Source organism: Athene cunicularia (genome assembly GCF_003259725.1).
Source record: "Athene cunicularia isolate RWA chromosome Z unlocalized genomic scaffold, athCun1 chrZ_part2, whole genome shotgun sequence".
NCBI lineage: Eukaryota > Metazoa > Chordata > Aves > Strigiformes > Strigidae > Athene > Athene cunicularia.
Window position 1 is genome coordinate 5,343,634 of NW_020799143.1, and position 22,357 is coordinate 5,365,990.

The 22,357-nt window shown below is 42.5% G+C and overlaps 1 protein-coding gene across 1 annotated transcript in view; it reads left to right on the forward strand.

Moving 5' to 3' along the window:
- Positions 1-1,591: 1,591 nt before the first annotated feature.
- The window catches only part of RAD23B (RAD23 homolog B, nucleotide excision repair protein), a 43,349-nt gene continuing 22,583 nt past the window's right edge, over positions 1,592-22,357 (forward strand). The window contains exons 1-2 of the mRNA XM_026866021.1: positions 1,592-1,618; positions 4,521-4,640. Of these exons, the coding sequence (XP_026721822.1) occupies positions 1,592-1,618; positions 4,521-4,640 (147 nt within the window). The remainder of the gene's footprint in view (positions 1,619-4,520; positions 4,641-22,357) is intronic.

A 22,357-nucleotide genomic window follows, 5' to 3' on the forward strand; every position in this document is an offset into this window, starting at 1 on the left:
GGGGTCGGCCGGCGGGTGGGCGTTGTGAGCTCCACCGTGGGGGAGAGGAGCGGGGCGCTTCAGCTTGGGGACCGAGGGTGATCCGGGCCCCTTCTGGGGGGCGCGGGGGGTCATAGGGTGCCGGCGTTTCCTCGGGATGCACAGGAGGCTCCTGCTGGGTGAGAGTGACTTTTCGTAGCGGGAGGAAAGGGGCAGTTGCGGCCAGTCCGCCAGCTGATGGACTTTCCTCGTTATTTTGGAGAATAATGCCCAGAAGGCGGAAGGGGAATCCTTTACCGTGTACTCTGGAAGAGAGGAGCGAGAGGACTGAAGGAAGCTAAACTTTATTCTTTGAGGAATGTAGGGGCCCGCACCCGTGGATTTGTGGGTAATGAGGCAAAGTAGTAGTCTCTGCTGTGTTATACTGGGAGGACTGGGAGTGCTGCGTGACCTCTTGCATGGGACGTAGTGCGGCAGAAAGGAGATGTGGTTCTTATTCTCTACAGATTTCTGCCTAGAAAGGCAATGCCATGCCAAGAGAGGTGTAGGGCTTCTCTCTGCAGGAGCGTATACTGAAGAGGAGCTCTTTGAAGTGGGCGTTTGCTCTTAGACGCATCCCTGTACTCTTAGACAAGTGTATATTGTGTTTGAAGAAGGGTGGTTCTGGGGAGGCATTATTGTTTTACCTACATTGTGAGCTCCAGTGATTAACCTGTGCTTATGAGGTGAGAGAGTGCATGTGAGGTTCTACTGACTGCTGTAGGGTGAGTGTTGGTGTCTTCTGCAGAGCCAGCATTTGAGTATGTGGTGAGGTTTATAATAGAGGTAATCTCCCTTATTGGCTGGTTGCAGTGGCTGGATATCTTTGTATTTACAAGACTGGGAGGGGTGGGGAGGGTGTGCTTTAGTTACAGGTGAATGTTTTCTATTGGCAGATGGGAGTCTGCCAAAAAATCCTTGGGGAAATACAGTATTCTGAGACGAGAGATAGGGCCTTAAATGATTTTGCAGGGTTGGAAGTTGCCTTGTCACTTGCCTGAGAAAGGATGCTTGCCTCTGATAGCCAGGTCCAGACATCCTTGTGGCCTTCTGAAAGATTTGGGGAGTTTAGTATCTGAAGGTGTGTCTGCAGCAGCCTTTCATGTGACATTTGAACAACAAAACTCTGGAAACTGGAACGTTGCACCTGCTTTTATAAAATCTGTTGGTTTTCCCTCTTCCACTTCCATCTTAAGGAAGGTAAAGGGTAACCATTCCAGTTGGACCAGGAGTTCAGGTGGTTGAACAGTGTGGTAGAGAGAGATGGCAAATTCTAACTGAACCTAGAAACCTTACAAGGATTTAAACCACGAGTCTGTTACTGAGAAAAGCACTCTTTTTATCTTTTCTCCTGTTCTCTGTATTCAGTAAGGTCAGAATCAAGGGGAGGACTGAAGAAATGTTGCCAGTCAAAACTGTCACCATGTTATGAGACAGCAAAATGTATTAGCTAGAAGTTGGGTTATGGGAAATTAGACTGTGCTCTCTGTTTATAAATGCAGTTGCTACAGTAGCTCAATAACTGAAAGAAGAATGCTTCTCATGGGCATGATGCTTCAGGTTTTGACTAGGAATGGGTGGTAGAACAGAGGGAATGCAAGTAGGATTTGAGGAGAACCTTGTTTTAAAGTCAGCAGGGTGAAGCCTTGATCCTGTTGGCTCTAGAGGTGTGGAGGTGAAAAATGTATTGGTCTACTTTTTAGGGAAATGTGGAGAAGTTCCTGTTGAAAGTGTAAATTGTAGCCTTAAAAAAGAGAACACTTCTGAGCCTTCAGTTGGAAACCAAACCTTTTAAAATTGGAAAATGCTTTCAAATGTAATATGTTAAGCTAGTGTTTCACAAGTGTATGTTTGAAAGTTCTCAGTCTGATTTTGAAAAATACTAATTTTAGCTAAGTGCACTGCTTTCTTAGATTAATTTTCTAACATCTTGAAACAAATGTGCTGTTTTGCTGAGTTCAGGAAACATTACTTTCAGTCTTTGAACTGTAGGAGTGTGTCTTTCTGCTAGAGGTAGGCTTGTTTACTTGGAGCTGTGTCCTATATCGTGACAAGGTGAAAAATCATCTGGTTTTGATAGGCTCAGGAGACTTGTTGCTCTAAAATTGGATTCTGGTTCTAGCAATTTCTCCCCTTACTCTCAATACAAAACTAATTTGAAGGGACTTGATGTTACAGTGTGAGGTAGTGCTCTAACAAGAGTTTATGCTTGTAACTGAAAGCTGTCATAAATAGTAAGGAATATTTAAACAAACCTGCCAGTAAGAATTTGAGGCAACACACTTCCTAACAACTAATTTGGCTTGTTACACCTTTTACACAAGCAAATGATTTCTTTTTTTTTTCCCCTGCTAAATCAGACAGCTGCATTTCAAAGTTCAAAACATGTTTTTAAACATGTGACTTTAATTTTGCTTTAGTTGTGTTTGAAAGTATTGGCCCACTGACAGTTTTGACTGAATAAAAATTAGACTTGAAGCATGGAGTGTTTGTGTAAAAGTGCTAGATGAAGACTGTCGAATGCTTTGGCTAAAAAAGTTGGAAAGATTAAGCCTTGGACCCTGTTATTTGAAAAGGCTTATCAAATGAAAAAAATTTTGCAGGCATGTCTGGTTTTGTTCAGTTTGGGGGGAAAAACATTTGGAGTGCATGGGAACCAATGTTGTACTCATCATGCTCTGTAGAGGGCTGGATTTACTCCTAATCACTGTAAGTGTTCTGAGCGAGGCAGTTCAGTATTTGAGCGTTTGGACTTAACCAAAGCATGCATTTATCTGTACAAGCTGCTTCTTGTGTGTGTTGACTGTGTGAGAGTAAATATGTTAAGGGTTGTGTTAGGAGCAAATAATAAGCCTGAAACTCTGAAACTGATGTGGACCTGTGTAGCCACATTTCTTGTCTGAGGTGACAGAGATGACATTGCAGGCTTCTAATTCTAGTGTTTCTGTTGTAGTTGTCACTATGTAGACATGAAATAGGCTTTTAAAAAATCTTAACAAACATTCTTAACTTTTTCTTTCTAAGTGAGATATCAGTTGAAAATAAGTATGTGCTTTTTCAGCTTCCCTGTGCTGTTAACCTAAAAAAACGCAACTGTCAAAATGCAGAGAAGTGCAAGGAATATTCAGGATGTCAGTAGTCTTTTGGCTGTGATCTTTGTGTCACATAATATGGGCTTTCACATTTCACTGTTCTGCCACAATGTTTGAACACGCAGGAAATGCCCGCTTGTTTAACGCTGTGTGGACAGGACACTTAGTTGTGGAAGTTTGAACTTCTGTGTGTTTATGCTTTATTGTTAAACATGTATGGGTATTTTTGGATGCTAACATTATGCCCCTTTGGTGCTGGAAGCTCCTGTGTTTTAAGGTGAGAAATTTAGGCTAGATACTAACCAAAGCTGTATTAAATGTGTGGGGAGTGTGCTTCAGCAAAATTGAAGCAGGATCCAAAGGGTATGTAATAAGGAAAAAGTGAGGTTTTTCACTTAATTTTTCCGGATAAAATAGGTATACTATAAGGAAGAAGAGATCCACTCTCATCTTTCAAAAGATGATGTCATAGCAAAGAATTTCTTATTTTCTGATTTGTAGGGGATATAAAAACCATTTTGGCTATGTAGCAACAGTGACGTTGTACATATTAGGGAGATGGTACTTAATATGTACGTGGGGGTGTCTGTGATAAAATGGCAAGGTGCTTTAATTCTCTTTAGAGAGTGCAGTGATAAATTTCTGAATTGGTGCAGACTATTGTCTGGATGGATAGAGTATGATTTGTGAACCCATATGAAAGTGAATACTCGTGAACCCATGAAATTGTATTGGTGACATCTGTACCTGTTTGGTATATTGAGAGGTATACTAAAGCATCTAATTAAAAAGAGATGACCGTTGGAAGCTTATGTAATTTTACAGCAGACTTTGTATCACTTCTTGTTCTGTCTGGGGCTAGGAAAGATGCATGGAAACAAAAGAACGGGTTGTTGTAAAAGATATGGATCATATTTCTTGGAGATCTGGTAAACCATGGGCTTCTGTTGGAAAAAAACCTCCTGATCTAGCAGTATGAGTGAAGAATAAGGGTTAACACAATTGAGCATATAAGGGAATGAATTGTAAATAGTAGTACATTTACCATATAAAGTGATTTTTTTGTTGTTGTTTCTGATATAAAAAGATATAAAAGTAATAGATTTAGTTTTGGTCACTTTAGTTTTGCTGTAGTAGTTATATTTGTCAGAAGAATTAACTTTAGAAACAGTTCGAGCAAGAGAATATTGTTGGGTGAAATGGTAAAGTCTGACTTGGAGGCTTGTTACATATGAGAAAGTAAGCATTTAACTCTGACTTTCCTCCTCTGTGTGTTTCAGTGCAGGTTAATCCTGTAGCAGTTGCTGATAAGAGGATAATTTTTGTATTTCTCTGAAAATTTATAGTCTTGGTGCTTAGAGGGTGAGTGCTCTAAGGATCCTGTTCAAAACCCAGAAATACCCTTCTTAGGTTAAAGATGTCTTTCAAGTCTGGATATTTTTCTCTAATTCTTCTTTGATTTTACAGCAGTATCTTTCTTCCCTTCTAGAGGATTGTTATGTTGCTCTTGCATCCCCTAGGATTTTATTGGTGAGTGTATGTACTTGCATACAGAGTCAGAGGAGGTGTGAATTTGAAGGGAGTGTAGTTGCTGCTTGAGGTTTGATAAATGACTCTGCAAAAATAGTAGCTTCAGAGATTACCAGAATAAGTGTGTCAGGGAGTATTTGCATTTTTTTTCCATTATTTTTATACTTCCTTTGCGGACTGTAGCATTTTCAAGTTATGTTCTCTGATAATTCATGTTTATTTTATTAAATGTGGAAGGTTTTTTGCTAGTGTTTGTCTTTGGTATTAGTCTTTTTCCCTGTTTCCTGGTCAGAGTTGGGATTTTCAAGCAAGGGAAGTTGTTCTAATTCCTAGCTGAAGAAATTCAGGAATATTTTCCTTAAATTTCAGTGAGTGTTCTAACATAATTTCTAAAGAACTTTGGGGGGAAGACACACACTCTTTAAAATTTAATAAAGGAAAAGTTAAGATAGCATAAATTATAAATACAGCTAATTTTATTTGTATTAGAATATGTTTTCACACGTTAGATCTAATGCATTTGAAAAATGGCTATGACTATAATTTTACAACTGTTTTATTTGGAATGTTCATACCCAGTTCAGTTGTCGGCAAGAAAAATGTAGACTTGTATTTCTAGCAGAACTGGGGTGGAAATCCTTATCCCCATCCCTGCCAACTTGAATGTCTGAGCTTCACACCTTGTATTTCTAACTTGTTTTTTATTTGGTTATCTAAATGAAGGCCATTAATGCATATATAAATAAAACTTGTTTTACTCCTCCAACTAGTTTGTCAGTATCAGTATTGGGAAAGTTGTTTTTTTTTAAAGTGTCTTTTTGTAATTAATTAAAATCTCCTGTCAGTTTTGTTAATTTTCAAGCCACTATATTGCTTTTACACTTGTAAATCAGTTTGTGGAGAATATCCTTGTAAAAATTGTCAGTTTAATGGTACTGGAGGGTTATTTATGCTAATCAACATGGCCATGCAGTAGTCACCACACAGAATGTAAGCTTTCTCCTTAAGCTGTTGTGACTTCATAGGAGTACTCAGAGCTGTCAGTAATCCCATCTTTTTCTTTTCTTGAAAAGTGCAGGTAGCTGAGCTTTTTTTGCCCTGCTGATTAAAGCTCTGCTTTATGTTGAAATCTGTGTGTTCCTGTGTTAGTACAAAGCTGCATGTATGCAGCTCTTTTTGTCACTATTTAGCATCCGAAAACTGGCCCTAGTGCCTCCTTTTCAACAGGACTTAGATGAATTTTGAAGTGCAGGGTAGCAGTGCATAGAGGCCAACTCTGAGATTAGAAATTCATTTTGTTGATCTCTGCGCAATGTATAACAGCAACTGATAAACTTCACTTAGGTGTAGATGAGCTCAATTATGGAGAGGAAGTCAGAAACGTAGAGGTAATTGCTCAGGAAGTAAATGCCAGAGCTAAACTTGGATTTGTACCTTGCTGATTCCAGAGTATTTATATTCCAGACAATGCTGCTTCTTTCTTTGTATACCAACTTTGTCACAGTAAGTCCATACAGTAAATACAGAAGTTTATGAACACTTTACACTGTCTGTGAGGCTGTTTTTAAATACTGGAGTAATTTTAAATGCTTTGTTTAGTTGAGTACAAATGTGTTTTTTCCCAGTCACTCAGTAGCCTCGTAAACCTGACTGAATTCACTCTCCTGTCGTTCTTATTTGTTATGCCTTTGGGATCCAAAGTAGGGCAGTAGTCTGTTCATGTAACTGTCAAGGTGGTCTCCTGACTAAATAGGAGGAGCATCCTGTTTAGGAAGACAATACAAGAAATTACTGTAGATGTAGGTTTGTGCTAGCAAAATCTGGTTTTATTATTTGTAGAAGGAAGTAGCTAGAACCAAATGAGTTTTTATAAGTAAATGCTTTATAATAGCTTTACTGATGAGCTAAGTAGCTTCTTATCCTCTGGACCTTTCCGTAGTAGGCAGAATATATGCAATTAATCTGTTGCTGATCATGAAGTTTGATAAAGGGTAGTAAAATCTGTTACACCGGGCAGTTTGTTGCTTCACTAACCAGTTTATTGTCTGATACACCTGCGTTGTCCTCACCTGACTTTGAGCAATGTCTGTATGGCAGTATAATGTGTGGTAAATATGTTTTCAAGGGCAGTGGGTGGGAAAACTCAGGACTATTAAGCCAAAATTCTAAACAGATGTGTTTAGACTAGCATGTCCTTCCCTCAGGGAGGAGGAAGAGAGCAAAGCCCTTTGGACTGTGAAAGCCTTTGTCTAAATGATGGCTTTTCTCAAAGCCTGGGAGAAACCTGCTAGTCGATCACAGAAGAGATGGAGATTGGTAGAGAATTACAAGGTAGATTAAAAAACTCCCTCTGCTTGAAGTTTCTTCTTGAAAAGAGAAAAACAATTCAGATGTAGGTTGGTTGTAGTGAAGGTCTTTTGGAGTTAATCTTTGGATCCATCTCTTCCTATTTGTTTTATTTAATTGATAAAAATTTGATAATTTTGTGGACAAATTGATGGAAACATGATGGAATTGAAGAACACAAAGTTTAACATTTGTACTTGGCTGCTTGATTGAGGGTCATTCTTTTGGAAATGGCTGTCCAGTAAGCAGCATAGATTAATGAGTTGTATTCACTACAAGATGAAACCCTGAAGCTCATAGATCCTGGAACTTGCAGTGAGAGAAGTGATGCCACTCTGCTACATGTGTGCTGGTCACCTGTTCCCAGGGGCAATGAATTTCCACCGGAGCAGGTGGAAGAAAGAAAGGGTGCTTAGGAAGGTATGGAAGACTGAGACTCCCATGTGAAAGGAAACTAAAGGGCCCTGGCTAGCTTAGCTCACAAGCTGGGGGGAAGATTTTATAATACTGTATAGATACAGTGGTAAGCACCATGGCAGGTGGGAAGGCTGTTCATGTGTGAATTATAACATCAGCATAAGAACAAGTGAGTATCGATAGTCTATGAATTAATTTGGGCTGGAAATTAGGATAAGGCTTCCAACATCAGAATAAACATTGTAGCAGCCTTGTGGTAGAAGAAATAACAAATGACCTAAATTGTCTATAGGTGAAGGTGGATCAGATTCCTGATGGAGAATGTGGTGTGGAAGGTGGGTTAGTGGCTTGATGTCAGAACGGGTTTTCAGTTTTATATTCAGTTTCTCACAGATCTCAAGAAAATCTGAAACTTATTTTGCCTATGTTGTACAGCCTGTGCAATTATAAATTCTAATTGATGGAAGTATACTGTTTGCTGTTTTGTTAGGAATTATGAATGGTGTCTTTGAATCATCTGGGCTTTATTTTCCTGTTTCAGTGTAGTGTATAAGGAAAGAGAAATCGAAATTGATGTGTGAGAGGGAAGGTAGGGTTTTTGCTCAAGGTACTGAACTGTGGGAACTACTTGCCTAGATGGAACCCAGCTTGCCCTGCTTACTTAGCTGACTAAAATAACCGTAGAGAGCAGCTGGGCAGCTTAGTATTAGCAGTTTCATGTAGCCTGTTTTTAGGGTGCCTAGCTAGGATATAGTTAGGGGCTGGTATTTCTTTGGAAGACTTCAGTTTTTCAGTTAGGAGTCAATCAACTCTGACTCTTAATTAAATAGATTGCATGGCATCTGTTCTTGAGGACATTGTGTTCAGTACACTCTCTGAATAGTAGGGAGAATTTCACATCTAAATTCACAGAATCATTCATGTTGGAAAAGACCCTTGGGATCATAGAGTCCAACCATCAACCCTACTCTACAAAGTTCTCCCCTACACCATATCCCCCAACATCTCATCTAAAGCATCTTAAATGCATCCAGGGATGGGGACTCCACCAGCTCCCTGGGCAGTCTATTCCACTGTCTGACCACTCCTTCTGTGAAAAAGTGTTTTTCCTCATGTCCAGTCTGAACCTCTCCTGTTGCAGTTTAAAGCCATTCCCTCTTGTTCTGTGGAGCACCTGTGAGAAGACACCAGCACCAGCCTCTCTACAGTGTCCTTTCAGGTAGCTTTAGGGAGTGATGAGGTCTCCCCTCAGCCTTCTCCTCCTCAGACTGAACAGTCCCAGCTCTTTCTATCGCTCCTCATAGGATTTGTTCTCCAGGCCCTTCACCAGCTTCGTTGCCCTCCTCTGCACTCGCTCCAGCACCTCGATATCTCTCTTGTATTGAGGTGCCCCAAACTGGACACAACACTCCACGTGTGGCCTCACCAGTGCAGAGTACAGGGGGACTATCACCTCCCCATTTCTGCTGGTCACACTGTTTCTGACACAAGCCAGGATGCCGTTGGCTTTCTTGGCCACCCGGGCACACTTCTGGCTTGTGTTCAGCTGCTTGTCAATGAGAACCCCCAGATCCTTCTCTCCCAGACAGCTCCAGCCACACTTGCCCAAGCCTGTAGCCATGCAGGGGGCTGTTGTGGCCCAAGTGCAGGACCTGGCACTTGGCCTTGTTGAAGCTCATCCCATTGACGTTGGCCCACTGATCCAATCTATCCAAGTCTCTCTGCAGAGACTCCCTGTCCTCATGCAGACCGACACTCCCGCTTAACTTGGTGTCATCTGTGAACTTACTGATGATACACTCTATGTCCTTATCAAGATCATCAATAGAGATGTTGAACAGAAATGGTCCCAACACCGAGCCCTGAGGTCACCACTTGTGACCGGCCACCAGCTGGATTTAGCTCCACTGACCACCACTCTCTAGGACCATCCAGCCAGCCAGTGCTTGACCCAGCAGACTGTTTGCTAATCCAGACCACAAGCAGCCAGTTTTTCTGTGAGAATTCTATGGGAAACGGTGTCAAATGCTTTTCAAAAATCCAGGTAGACAATATCCACAGCTTTTCCCTCATCCAGTAGTCAGGTCATCTTGTCATAGAAGGAGATCAGGTTTGTCAGGCAGGACCTGCCTTTCATAAACCCATGCTGACTAGGCCTGATCCCCTGGTTGTCCATTATATGACTTGTAATGGCACTCAAGATGACCTGCTCCATGACCACCTTTGGCACTGGGGGCAGACTGACAGGTCTATACTTTCCTGGATCCTCCTTTCTGCCTCTCTTGTAGATGGGTGTCACGTTGTCACCCTCCATCCAATGGGACCTCCCCAGTTATCCATGACTTCAGGTAAATCATGCACAGCGGCCTGGTGAGCACATCTGCCAACTCTTTCAGCACCCTTGGGTGTAACCCATCCAGTCCTACAGCCTTGTGTGCATCCATTTCCTCTTCAATTATAATGACAATTCATAGAGGGCTGAATAAAATCGTCTTGTAAGGTAAGCCTTGTAGTGTATAAGTGTGCAATTCTGAATCTTTAGAATAAGTCTTTGCAGATGAATTGATGCTGCTCTTAACGGTATTGTCATAAAGTATAGGTTTCCTTTATTCTGCTGCAAAATTTATTAGAGCAGAAGAAAAATGGGAATCTCTAAGGACTGAAATGTATTTTGAACCCTGATCAGGTGGAATAAAGCTAGCTGGCCTGAAGGTTTGGTTTATGGGTCTGTATTTCTGAGCAAAAATATGTCATAATGTTATGAATGCAGAGGTTGTATCTTAAACCTGCTTTCTAAGTTTTGACAGATCAGTATGCTGGGTGTGTTTTACTGAAATGAATTTTCACTTAATAACCCTAAATTGATGGTGATGCTGAGTCCAGATTTTTTTGCAAACTAATTTTCTAGAGTCAGTCCAGTATGTTGCTCTTTTCAGCAGTTTACTGTACCACTAGTTGGAAAATGCTGCTGCCTTTCTGAAGAGTAGTGAGAGGACTTTTTTGTTTTGTCTCCCCAAAAAAGTAGCATTTACAGTTTAAATCTAAATAAAGGTCGTTCAGACTACTGTGTCCCACACACGGGTTGTTTAAAAAGAGCTCGTGTATTCTTTTCTGTTGGCAGAATTAAGGGAATGAGTATCTTCTCATTAGTGAGTGCTAAGTCTTCCATCACTCTGAGAATTGCAAGAGGAGATATATGCCACTAGCATGTTACTGTTAAATTGGATGTATCTATTATTTATTCCTTTTTTATTTTGAGAATTAGTATTATATCCTCTGCAAATGAAGTGTTTCTGGCCTCTTAGGCTAGGTGGTGATGAAAGCCAAAAGAACAGGCAGGCACTGTTTATAATAATTTTTTTTAGCCTGTGTGTTTATGGAACTTATGCTTCTAACAGGAGAATGCTGACATCTGCAGCTGACTGCATTCTCTTGCAGATTCAAGTTATAGTAATTAAATTTGCTCCTTAGAGTAAGTATGATCACTTAAGTGAATTCATTTGAGATATGACAGATTCCCTTATGTTTTATATAGAATAGTAATTTACATTTAAACAGTGTTCTGAAATGTATTTTGTGGAAGTTGCTTGACCATTTAATGTATTTTCAGTTTTATAGGAACAACTTGAACTACATTATGGAGTTTTTAATTAATAATTTGGAGCATATAATGTTTAATGTCTTTATTGGCTTTTAATGTCCCACTTAGCAGTGGGGTTGAGTGCACCCTCAGCGAGTTCGCTGATGACGCCAAGCTGTGTGATGTGGTCGACATGCTGGAGGGAAGGGATGTGCCATCCAGAGGGACCTGGACAGGCTGGAGAGGTGGGCCTGTGCTAACATCATGGAGTTCAACAGGGCCAATTGCAAGGTCCTGAACATGGGTCAGGGCAATCCCAAGCACAAACACAGTTTGGGTGATCAGTGAATTGAGAGCAGCCCTGCAGAGAAGGACTTTGGCTTATTAGTGGATGGAAAACTGACTGTGAGCCAGCAATGTGCACTCACAGCCCAGAAAGCCAACTGTATTCTGGGCTGCATCCAGAGAAGTGTGGCCAGCAGGTCGAGGGAGGTGATTCTGCCTGTCTATTCTGCTCTTGTGAAACACCACTGGTAGTACTGTGTTGAGCTCTGTGACCCACAGTGTAAGAAGGACCTGGACATGTTGGAGTGGGTCCAGAGGAGGGTCATAAAGATGATGAGGGTGCTGGAGCATCTCCCCTATGAGGACAGGCTGAGAGAGTTGGAGTTTTTCAGCCTGGAGAAGTCTCTGGGGAAATCTTATAGCAGCCTTCCAGTACTTAAAGGGGGCCTAAAGGAAAGATGCGGTGGGACTCTTTATCAGGGTATGTAGTGATAGGACAAGGGATAACGGTTTTAAACTTAAATAGGGTAGATTTAGGTTAGATGTAAGGCAGAAATTCTTCAGTGTTGGGGTGGTGAGACACTGGAACAGGTTGCCCAGAGAAGTTATGGCTGCCCCCTCCCTTCCTGGCAGTGTTAAAGGCTGGGTTGGATGGGGCTTTGAGCAACCTGGTCTAGTGGAAGGTGTCCCTGCCTGTGGCAGGGGGGTTGGAACTAGATGATCTTTAAGGTCCTTTCTAATCCAAACTGTTCTGTGATTCTAGTGTTGTTACTGTCAGTCACCATAACATACTGATATCTTTGGCAAAAGTTCATAGTAGAGTGAATAATAGAGCTCATTTAAATAACACCTCTGTTAATGATCTTCGCCTTTATAAGTGGCAGTGTGTCTATGGATACAGTTAGCAAAATACTATAAGTTAGCTGAGCTATGTTAAGCTTAAATTTGTTTTAGATTTTTGTAAACTGTTAGCTGGAGAAATGTAGCTGAGAACTGAAGTAATTTGTGTTTGACTTCAGTATATAATCTGTTCTTAAATGGATTGACATATATGGCAAGTACAGAGAATAAAGATGACCAGTACTGCAAACTGTAATGGCCTTCTCTGTTCAGCATTTTCATGTTTTCAAATTCCTTTAAGCAGCTAGTCATGGCCACTGTATTGGCAGGGTTTGGCCAAAGATTGCCTCCGTTCTTTGAGAAGCAAATGCGTAGTTCGTTCCTATGTTCAGTACCAATGTAGTTTGTGACACCTGGCTGTGGAGGCCCTCTAGGAGTGCCTGGTACCAAACTTGCACAGCTGGAGTCACCATGCTCCAAGTAAGGCAGCTGGCACCACCAGCCCAGCACCCTGTTCCTCCTGACTGCTCGCAGTCCTGCTCCTGTCAGAAAGCAAAGGGGAGACAGAGATCACTCCTTTCATGTAACTTTGTTGTGTTATTTGCATTAATAAGAACTACAGTGATCTTTTGGATTGTGGAAGGGGATTCTACAGCTGATGTGTGGTCTCTTGAGTGTCCATGACTGCCTATGGCTGCTGAGTTAGTTTTCCTGGGTGTAATGTTGTGGAACCTGAGGGTTCATGCTCAGGTTATAGGTCTAGAAGGCAGTGCTCCTACTGGAGCTTGTGTGTTACTGATGTACGTGGGATAACAGTAATTTACAGGTAAGTTAACATTATCTCTGTATAGGTCAGCATAAGCTTCATGTAGTAGAAGTTCAATTCATTCTCACTAGAGGAAACTGTAAACCTCATGATGTTGTTGTAATGGGACTTATCTTTACATCTTGGGCACTGACTTTTTTGAGGAATGGATATCTTAAGGATCCATAAGGATATTAAATATTTGGCATTGTTAATGTGGAAATGAGTAATGATACCCCTTTGATACTTCAACTGCCTGACCTCTTAGAAGGAGCATTCATAGTAGAACTGCAGTTATCACTTTGATTAGTGCTGGCTGCAACTCAGAGAACTGATTACAATCCTCGACTATGTATGGGACAAAGTTTATCTCTGTCCTCGACCTCTGGGACAGAGATAAACTTTGTCCCATACATGGTCATACCAAAGAACTAGAAAGTCAAGGAGTGGTGGTATGAATTCATTCACCCTTCAACAGCCATGTCTAACTTGTGTGAAAACCCAGCGGGGATTGGAAGTTAACTGTTTACTATTGAACTCTCAGTGTGAGGTAATCGCCCTGCAGTGTGCCTTGTACCAGGTGTGCTAGAACTGCAGTATAAACTTAATACTGAGGGGAGCTGCTCTGGACCTGATCTGATCTGCAGCAGAGTAGCAGATCTTGATGTGCAGCAGGATTTTCTGAGGCGGGGAAATGCCAGGGTAGCAGAGAGACCTTCCAGGAGCTGACAGCTCTCACAGGAGACACTGACGAGGCCTAGGCATTTCCAGAGCAATGGCAGCCCCCCTTCCCCACTAAAAAGCAGCCTAGGGAGCAGGCGTGACCAGAAGCACTGTGACCAGAGTGGGTGAACGGAACATGGTGTGTCAGTTTGCATGGAAGTTCATGCAGAAGGGCACCCAGGAAGGGTGTTGTCACCCTACCAGCTCAAGATATGGGTTGAGTTCATGGTTGTCATCATCTCAAAAGGAGCTTAGCTATGGTATCCACCCAGCAGAAAGTGAAGTTCTCTGCATTCGCCAGAATGGATGTAGCAACCCAGACAGAGCTCCCACAAAGACATGCACCATCCATGTCTCAGGCTGCAGGGTTTGCCAGCACCTTTTGCTGGTAATGGATGGCAGTAGTAAGAACAGCAAGTGTCATATGTGACCAAGTGAATGATCTGCTCAGCCTGGTGGCAGAGCTACAAGAGGAAGTATAAAGGTTTAAGGAGCATCTGTGTGTCACGGTAGAGATGGACATGACAAACGAATGTTGCAGGCAAAATGTCTATATTTTCCAAACCCTTCTTTTTTATCTGTTTTACAAAACCGTGTGCTCATTTGATTGGTCACATAGTTGTTTTTTAACATTAGCATTGCTATCAGTTAATCTGTACTCTTCTAATCTGCTCCTCCATAGGTGTGAGACTGCAGCTCTTATATCCTGCTTCCTTTTTCATTGTTCCTCTTATGTTGTTTATTAAGCAGACATTTCTCCTTTTCAAGGGTACACTGGAATCTTTATCAAGGCAAAACTCTTCTTCAGTCAGGCTGGTGGCAGACCCACTGCCTCCCCCAACATCTGTGAGTCTGAGATAGAGCTAGACTAGTGGAAGCATGCTTTGCCCTCCCTGAGACAGAAACATGAACAGCCACCAGAAAAAACCCAAAATCAAGGGGATCCTATATCTTCCCCTCAACAGGCATAAGGCAGTAGCTTAAAGGAAAGGAGAGAATGGAAGCAAGTCCATGCTTGGGGTGGCAAGCAAACGTATCACAACCATCCCAGTGAGGAAGCAAAGATGAGTTATAGTTGTAGGTGACTCTCTTCTGAGTGGAAGAGAGTCCAATATGCCAGACAGACCCTCCTCTTGGGGATGTCTGCTGCCTCACTGGGGCCCAGGTTAAGGACGTCCCTAGGAAGCTTCCTAGCCTCGAACAGCCCTTAGACTATTAGACATTATTACTCTTACATACAGGTGATGGTGAAGCCACAACATGTTGTCCAAGGGCAAGCAAAAGAGGCTTCAGGGCCTTGGGACGGTTGGTAAGGGAATCTGGAGGACAGATAACTTTTTCCTCTGTCCTTCCAGTTGCGGATAGTGACACTGAAAGAAATAGACAGACCCAGCCTATTAATACATGACTCTGTGGCTGATGTCACTGCTACAACTTCATTTTTTTTGGTAATGGGATGGTCTATAGAGTCCCAGGCCTGCTGGTGTTGGATGGAATTCATGTTTCTCAAAGGGGGAATAGAGACTTTGCTCACAAGCTAGTGGAGCTCACTGATAGAGCTTTAAACGAGACTTGAAGGAGGAGGGGGATAATACCAGGCTTGCTTGTGACAACATGCCAAGGTTAGAGGGACATGGTGCCAGTGAGGACCCTCAGTGTGTTGCTCTGAGACATGCTGGGTACGCTGCAGCATGCTTGAAGTCTTACAGGGATGAGCCAGGGGCTCCTGAGATAGTTGGAACCAACAGGGAAACACTTGTGAAATACATCAAAGGAATTAAGGTGTGTTCCTCTAAAAAGATGACATGGCCAACAGCCCAGCTGAAGTGCCTCTACACCAATGTGCACAGCATGGACAACAAACAGAAGGAATTGGAAGCCACCATGCTGCTAGCAAGCCATGACCTAGATGCCATTACTGAAACTTGATAGGACAAATCCCGTGACTGTAGTGAAACTGTCGATGGCTACAGGCTTTTCAGAAGGGACAGATGAGGAAGGAGGTGCAGAGGGGTTGCCCTCTATGTCAAGCAATACGTAGATTGTGAAGAGCTGTCTCTGAAGAATAGCCACAAGCAAGTTGAAACCTTTGGGCAGAAATTAAAGACGGAAGTAACAAAGGCAATCTTGTGGTTGGTATTTACTACAGACTGCCCTATCAAGGGGAGCTTACTGACAAAGCCTTCTTACTCCAACTACAGGAGGCATCGTGCTCATAGGCTCTTGTCTTGCTGGGGGACTTCAACCACCCTGGCATCTGCTGGAAAAGTAGCATGGCATGCCATAAGCAATTCAGGTAATAGACAGCCCTACCAGAGGATATGCGATACTGGACCTGATGGTCACCAAGGCAAGGGAGCTAATTGTTGACATCAAGATTGGAGGCAGTCTGGTCTGCAGTGGTCCTGCACTGGTGGAGTTTGCAGCTCTGAGAGATAAAAGTCAGGACTCTGAATTTTAGGAAAGCAATATTGCAGCTCTTCAAGGAGTTAGTCAATAGGACCTTCTGCAAAACTGCCCTCAGGGACAAGGGAGCAGAAGAGTACTGGCAGATCTTTAAGGATGTTTTCCATAGAGCACAAGAGCTCTCAATCCTCAGGTGTAAGAAGAGGAAAGGTAGGCAAGAGGAGGACATAGATGAGTGAGGACCTGTTGGTCAAACTGAAGGGCAAGAAGGAAATGCACGGACAGGTATCCTGGGAAGACCATGGAGATGCTGCCCAGTGGTGTGGGGATGGGGTCAGGAAGGCGCAGTCGTGGCTGAAGTTGAACTTAGCAAGAGATGTAAAGAATAAGAAGGGCTTCTCTGAGTATGTCAGCTGGAAAAGGAAGGTCAAAGAAAGTGTACCCCCCACTGGTGAACACAACTGGCCAACTGTTAACAACAGATGAGGAGAAGACTGAGAGGTACTCAACTTTTTTGCCTCAGTCTTTGCTGGCAATCTCTCTTCCCACACCTCTTGAGTGGATAGACTGCAAGATGGGGGATGGGGGAGCAAAGTCCCTCCCCCTGTAAGAGCATATCAGTTTTGTGACAATCTCAGGAACCTGAACATACATAAATCTAAGGAACCTGCGAGATATATCCCAGAGCCCTGAAGAAGTTAGCTGACATAGTTGTCAGGCCACTCTCCATGATATGTAAAAAGTCATGGCAGTTAAGTGGAGTCCCCAATGACTGGCAAAAGGGAAACATTCCACCCATTTTTAAAAAGGGTAGAAAGGAGAGGACCCTGGGAACTAGTGACCTGTCAGCCTTACCCTTGTGTCTGGGAAGGTCATGGAGAAGATCCTCTTATCATCTATGCTAAGGCACGTGGAGGACAGGGAGGTGATTCGAGATAACCATCACGGCTTCACCAAGGGCAAGTCTTGCCTGACCAACCCAGCCTTCTGTAATGGAGTGACTACATCAGTGAACAAGGGAAGAGCTACACATGTCATCTATCTGGACTTCTGTAAGGCGTTTGTCACATTAGTCTCTCTTAATTGGAGATATGGATTTGATGAGTGCACTGTTCTGTAGATAAGGAAATGGCTGGATGGTTGCACCCAGAGTTTAGTGGTCAATGCTTCATTATCCAGATGGAGATCAGTGACAGGTTAGTGATGAGTGGTGTCCCTCAGGGGTCCCTATTGTGACCGGTACTGTTTACTATCTTCATAAATGACATAGTGGGATTGAGTGTGTCACCAAAATCCTGGATAAAAATAACTTACCGACACCAATTTGATGTAGATAAGCAGACACTTCTTTATTGACGGCCGGACGTGTAGGGGAGTGCTCTCACCAACAACACTTGCCAGGCACCAGAGTCATACACCTTATATAGAATTTACTCATACATATTAATTAAGTCTTAATACATAAACGTACAACTTCCAAGAAATCATTAACATATTCTCCTCCTACTTCTGATTCTGCGCAGTAGAGGTTAGAAATGTCTAGAAATGGGTCTGGGGTGTAATGTGAGTAGGTGGTCCATGAGTCAGTGGTCGTGATCTCCCCCTGCCGGAATTACCTTTTGCTTAAGGACACAGTTTTCTTGGCAGGGACCTGCAAGCTGTTACGGTTACTGCCCTCAGTTCCCATTAATCCTGGACCTTGACAGCTACTTGCATTCTTCTAGTCCTATACATATATTATAAATCAGTTTACAAATCACCTCATGTTTTGTTACCTAGGTTCTAACTGTTCCTACTAAACAATTATGACCAATCCCTTCAGCCTTGGTACAGGGCTGTACAGGGGATTTTAGAGTAGCATTCAGTTGCTAGATTCAAAATACAATAAGATAAATGATTTTCACTAAAATATCCCTTAATTCTATACTTATATTAAAATCAAACACAATTTCATTTCAGTTGATAATAAAATCAGTAACAAGTGCACCCTCAGTAGGTTTGCAGACAACACCAAGATGAGTGGTGCAGTTGACATACCTGAGGGATGGGATGCCATCCAGAGGGACCTGGACAGACTTGAGATGTGGGCCCGTGCAAATCTCATGAAATTTATGAAGTGCAAGGTCCTGCACCTGGATCAGTATCAGTGCAGGCTGAGGGATGAAGGGATTGAGTGCAGCCCTGTGGAGAAGGATTTGGGCATACTGATGGATGAAAGGCTGGACATGAGTCAGCAATGTGTGTTTGCAGCCCAGAAGGTCAACCATATCGTGGGCTGCATAACAAGAAGCATGGTCAGCAGGTTGAGGGAGGTGATTCTGCCCCTCTTACTCTGCTCTGGTGAGAGCCCACCTGGAGTGCTGTGTCCAGCTCTGGAGTCCTCAGCACAGGAAAGACATGGACATGTTGGAGTGGGTCCAGAGGAGGGACAGAAAAATGATCGGAGGGATGAAACACTTCTACTAGGAAAGACAGAGGGTTGGAGTTGTTCAGCCTTGAGAAAAGGGCTTCAGGGATACCTCACTGTAGCTTTTCTATAGTTAAAGGGGGCTTAAAAGAAGGATGGAGACAGACTTGTTAGGATAGGACAAGGGGTAATGGCTTTAATCTAAAAAAGGGTATATTCAGGCTAGATGTAAGGAAGAAGTTTTTTACTTTGAGGGTGGTGAAATGCTGAAACAGGTTGCCCAGAGGGGTAGTAGATGTCCCATCCATGGAAATATTCAAGATCAGGTTGGATGGGGCTTTGAGCAACCTGATCTAGTTGAAGATGTCCCTGCTTATTTCAGGGGACATTGGACTAGATGACCATGAAAAGTCCCTTCCAGTCCAAACTGTTCTGTGAGTGCTGCTTGTGTTTAACCATTGTCATAACATTTTTTTCTCAATTCCCTTGACCTCACAGTGTAAACGGCAGTTTGCCAGTGTCTGGAGAGGAGTGCCACCTGCCAAAGAGATGAAAGCATAGCCCTGTCATTTGTTGCAGACTTATACCGCAGGTTTTGGAAGAGGGCAGTACATCACTCACCTTGTAGTATGAGGAAGCACTGCCTGTGAGCTGGACAGGAAGGGCAGATGGATCATTGGAATTTTACCATCAATATTTTACTACAGTAAATATCTTAACTTCTTTTTGCATGGATCCAATTATTGTGTAGTAATTAACACATACATTTAGTGTGTCCTGACCTAAACTATCACATTTAGTTGTTCATACATTCTTATTTGAGAGAACAGGTTTTGGTTTTGTTACTTGTGGGAAAAACTGTAGTCTGGAAAAGAACTCAGTAAAACATGAGAAAGACAAAGCAGACATATGAAACCAGTAGCTTGATTTGAGTGCAGTGGGCATGAAACAAGTCTTAATTTTCTCCCTCAAAATAGGTTATACCAGCTGATCACATTAGAGATATTTGTTAGAAATCCATGACAAATGCAGTGACTGTGAATGAAAGAGGAAGCTTTGAAATCTTTTGAGTGATGAGTACAAGTGCATAAATACATGTGGTGGTTTGACCTTGGCTAAATGCCAGGTACCCACTAAGTTGCTCTATCACTTCCCCCACCTTCCCCCTTTTTTCTCAATAGAGCAAAAAGGGGAAAGAAAATAAGATAGGGAAAAAAAAAAACAACCAACTCTTGTGGGTAAAACAAAAGCAGTTTTAATATAAGCAAAGTGAAGCAAAGGTCTGTGCATGGAAGCAAAAAAAAGAAAACAGATTTATTCTCTGCTTCCCATGAAGAGGTGCTGTCAGGCCTAGTCATTGCCTCGGAGGAGCAAGGGTGACCCCACCCCTTTCCTCCTTTCTCCCAGCTTTATACTGAGCAGACGTCACATGGTCTGGAATATCCCTTTGGTCAGTTCGGGTCAGGTGTCCTGGCTGTGTCCCCTCCCAAGATCTTGCCCACCCCATCCCACTGGGGGAAATGTCGGAAAGAGCCTTGCTGCTTTGTAAGCACTGCTCAACAGGAGCCACAACATCAGGGTGCTACCAGTGCCCTGCCAGCTCCCAGCATAAAACACAGCCCGTGAGGGCTGCTGTAGGGGAAAACCAATTCTGCCTCAGCCAGACCCGGTACAATATATTAACAGGTAAGCAGTGTGTTTAAAAAGTAGGCATTTGAAAACATAGCAGGCTTTTAACATGATTCAGGGGTTTAATTTGCCCTGGTGGGTGCAGGACACTTAACTGGAGTTTCCTGAAGTATCTAATACTTTGAAATTCTGGAGAAACTGCTTGATGGCTTATCTGTGCCCAGAAGAGACTGTTTGGTTGTGTGGTTTGCAGCCTTAAATAATAACTGGCAAGGAATTCACATATTAGATTCTTAGTTTTCAAGGAAATACTCCTTTAAAATAAATGTAAATCCAGGGATAGGACAGATTTTCATAAAGTAAGTACATGTGAATCATGATCCTATCATGTTGGGAGATAATGGACATGTGAGCAATCCTACACATGTCTCAGCAAGGACATAGAACAAAGAACTCAGCAACCAACTCCAGGAGATGGGTTGGGCTGAGAAAGACATTTGAGTGTGGCGCTTATTATGCAATCGTGAGAAGGCTTGAAGTGCGTGGACAAAGCTAACTGTCCCGTCATAAGGATTGCACCACGTACCGTTCGCGTGCACAGGAGAAACCTATAAAAAGGGCTTCCTTACCTTCAATAAATTGGCATTGCTTGATCATACTGGTCGTGTGCGTGTCCATATCTCCCGCACTATCAGCATATCGTTACTAAAATGTGTAGTAGTTTGACCCAGCCTGAAGGCTTATGGATGTCAGTGAGCTGCTGCTTTGTCATGAAAAAGCAGCTGGTTGGCTGGAGACTGATTCTGCAGCTTTTAGGAGGGGCTGGCATGGCATGTTTATTTTAATACCAAGAGCATCTTTCTTCCATCTACTAAGGAAAAAGAAGACTTTGCTTCCTATTTAGGAGTAGCCCCATAGAGGGAAGTCATTGTGTTCTGTATCCTTTTGTGGTTAGTGATTTAATCACCTACATCAGATACAAACTTTGAGAAGAGGTTTGATTCTGCAGGCCTCCTTTGCTGGCTCATGAAGCCTGGTGAAACAAACGCTTCTTTTTATGTATACTGCTGAAACAATGCAATGCCATTGTGAGTGTGTCATGGTTTGAATGAAGCCGGCAGCCAGTCACTTGCCTCCCACCCCCCAGTAAAACAGGGGAGGGACAAAAAGGGAGAATTCATAGGTTGAATTAAAAAAATCCCAACAGTTTAATGCTGGTAACAAACCAACAGTAACAGTAGAACTCCAAATGGGTAGTACACAGTGCTGCTGCTCACTATACACCAACCAGTATGCATGCCATGCTGCCTCCAGGAGCAATGCCACTAATGCCACATGATATGGAACACTCCAGTGGCTAATCTGGGCCCAGCCCTCCAGCTGTGTTCCCTCCCAGCTCAAGGAAAGGCTATCCTGGCCAAAATCAGGACAGACTGTCAGTTTGGTTTATCCAAACTGAAAGGATGAGCCTAGTAAAAAGAGTGATAAAGAAACATGGAAATAAAATCTGTGAGGAAGAGGGAGAAGTGAGGGAACAATGAAGGAAAAGTGGAAAAGTAACACAAAGGTCTAAGACATGATTAACAGGAGAATAAAGTGAAGCCAGGAAGCATGGGAAGTGGGTGATAGGAATCACAAAGCTGGACTTCTCAGCAAATTTTTACCATTTAGCACCTGAAGATACTGTTTCAATATATTTACTACTCAAGCAACCCTAACTGAACTACAGCTTTGAAAATTAAAAATGGTAATACTACAGCTACCTATGGCACACATTATTTCTAGTCCAATTAAACTGTCAAGATAAATGCATTGTCATGTGCTTAGCTGTTAAATAGCTAGGTATATGTATCTCGATTTCAGCATTTAATCAAAAAAGTTTATGGATATTCAGGGAAAGAAAACTTTAGAAGATGGAGTTAGTTTGTAGTAATGAGTTCATAACAGATCGGTTGTGTTTGCCTTACGTATATTGTGTCAGGAAGCAAGAATAATGAGTTTGTATACAGGGAGTTTGTCTTAAAATAGGATTTCAAATGTATCATTATAGAAGAGCTTCTACAGGGACATTCTGTATCTCCTCAGGATAGTGTTACACGGTCTTTCCAGAGAATACAGGCCTTCTGATAGCGACAACTATCACATGTCATTTGAACTATTGAATGTGGTGCTCTGAAAGTGTGAACTGCATGTCAGTGGCCTGCATAAGCAAGTAAATAAGGCAAAGTGCTTTCATGTGTAGGCTTAAAATTGCTGTGCAAAGCTCCAGAAATTACGGG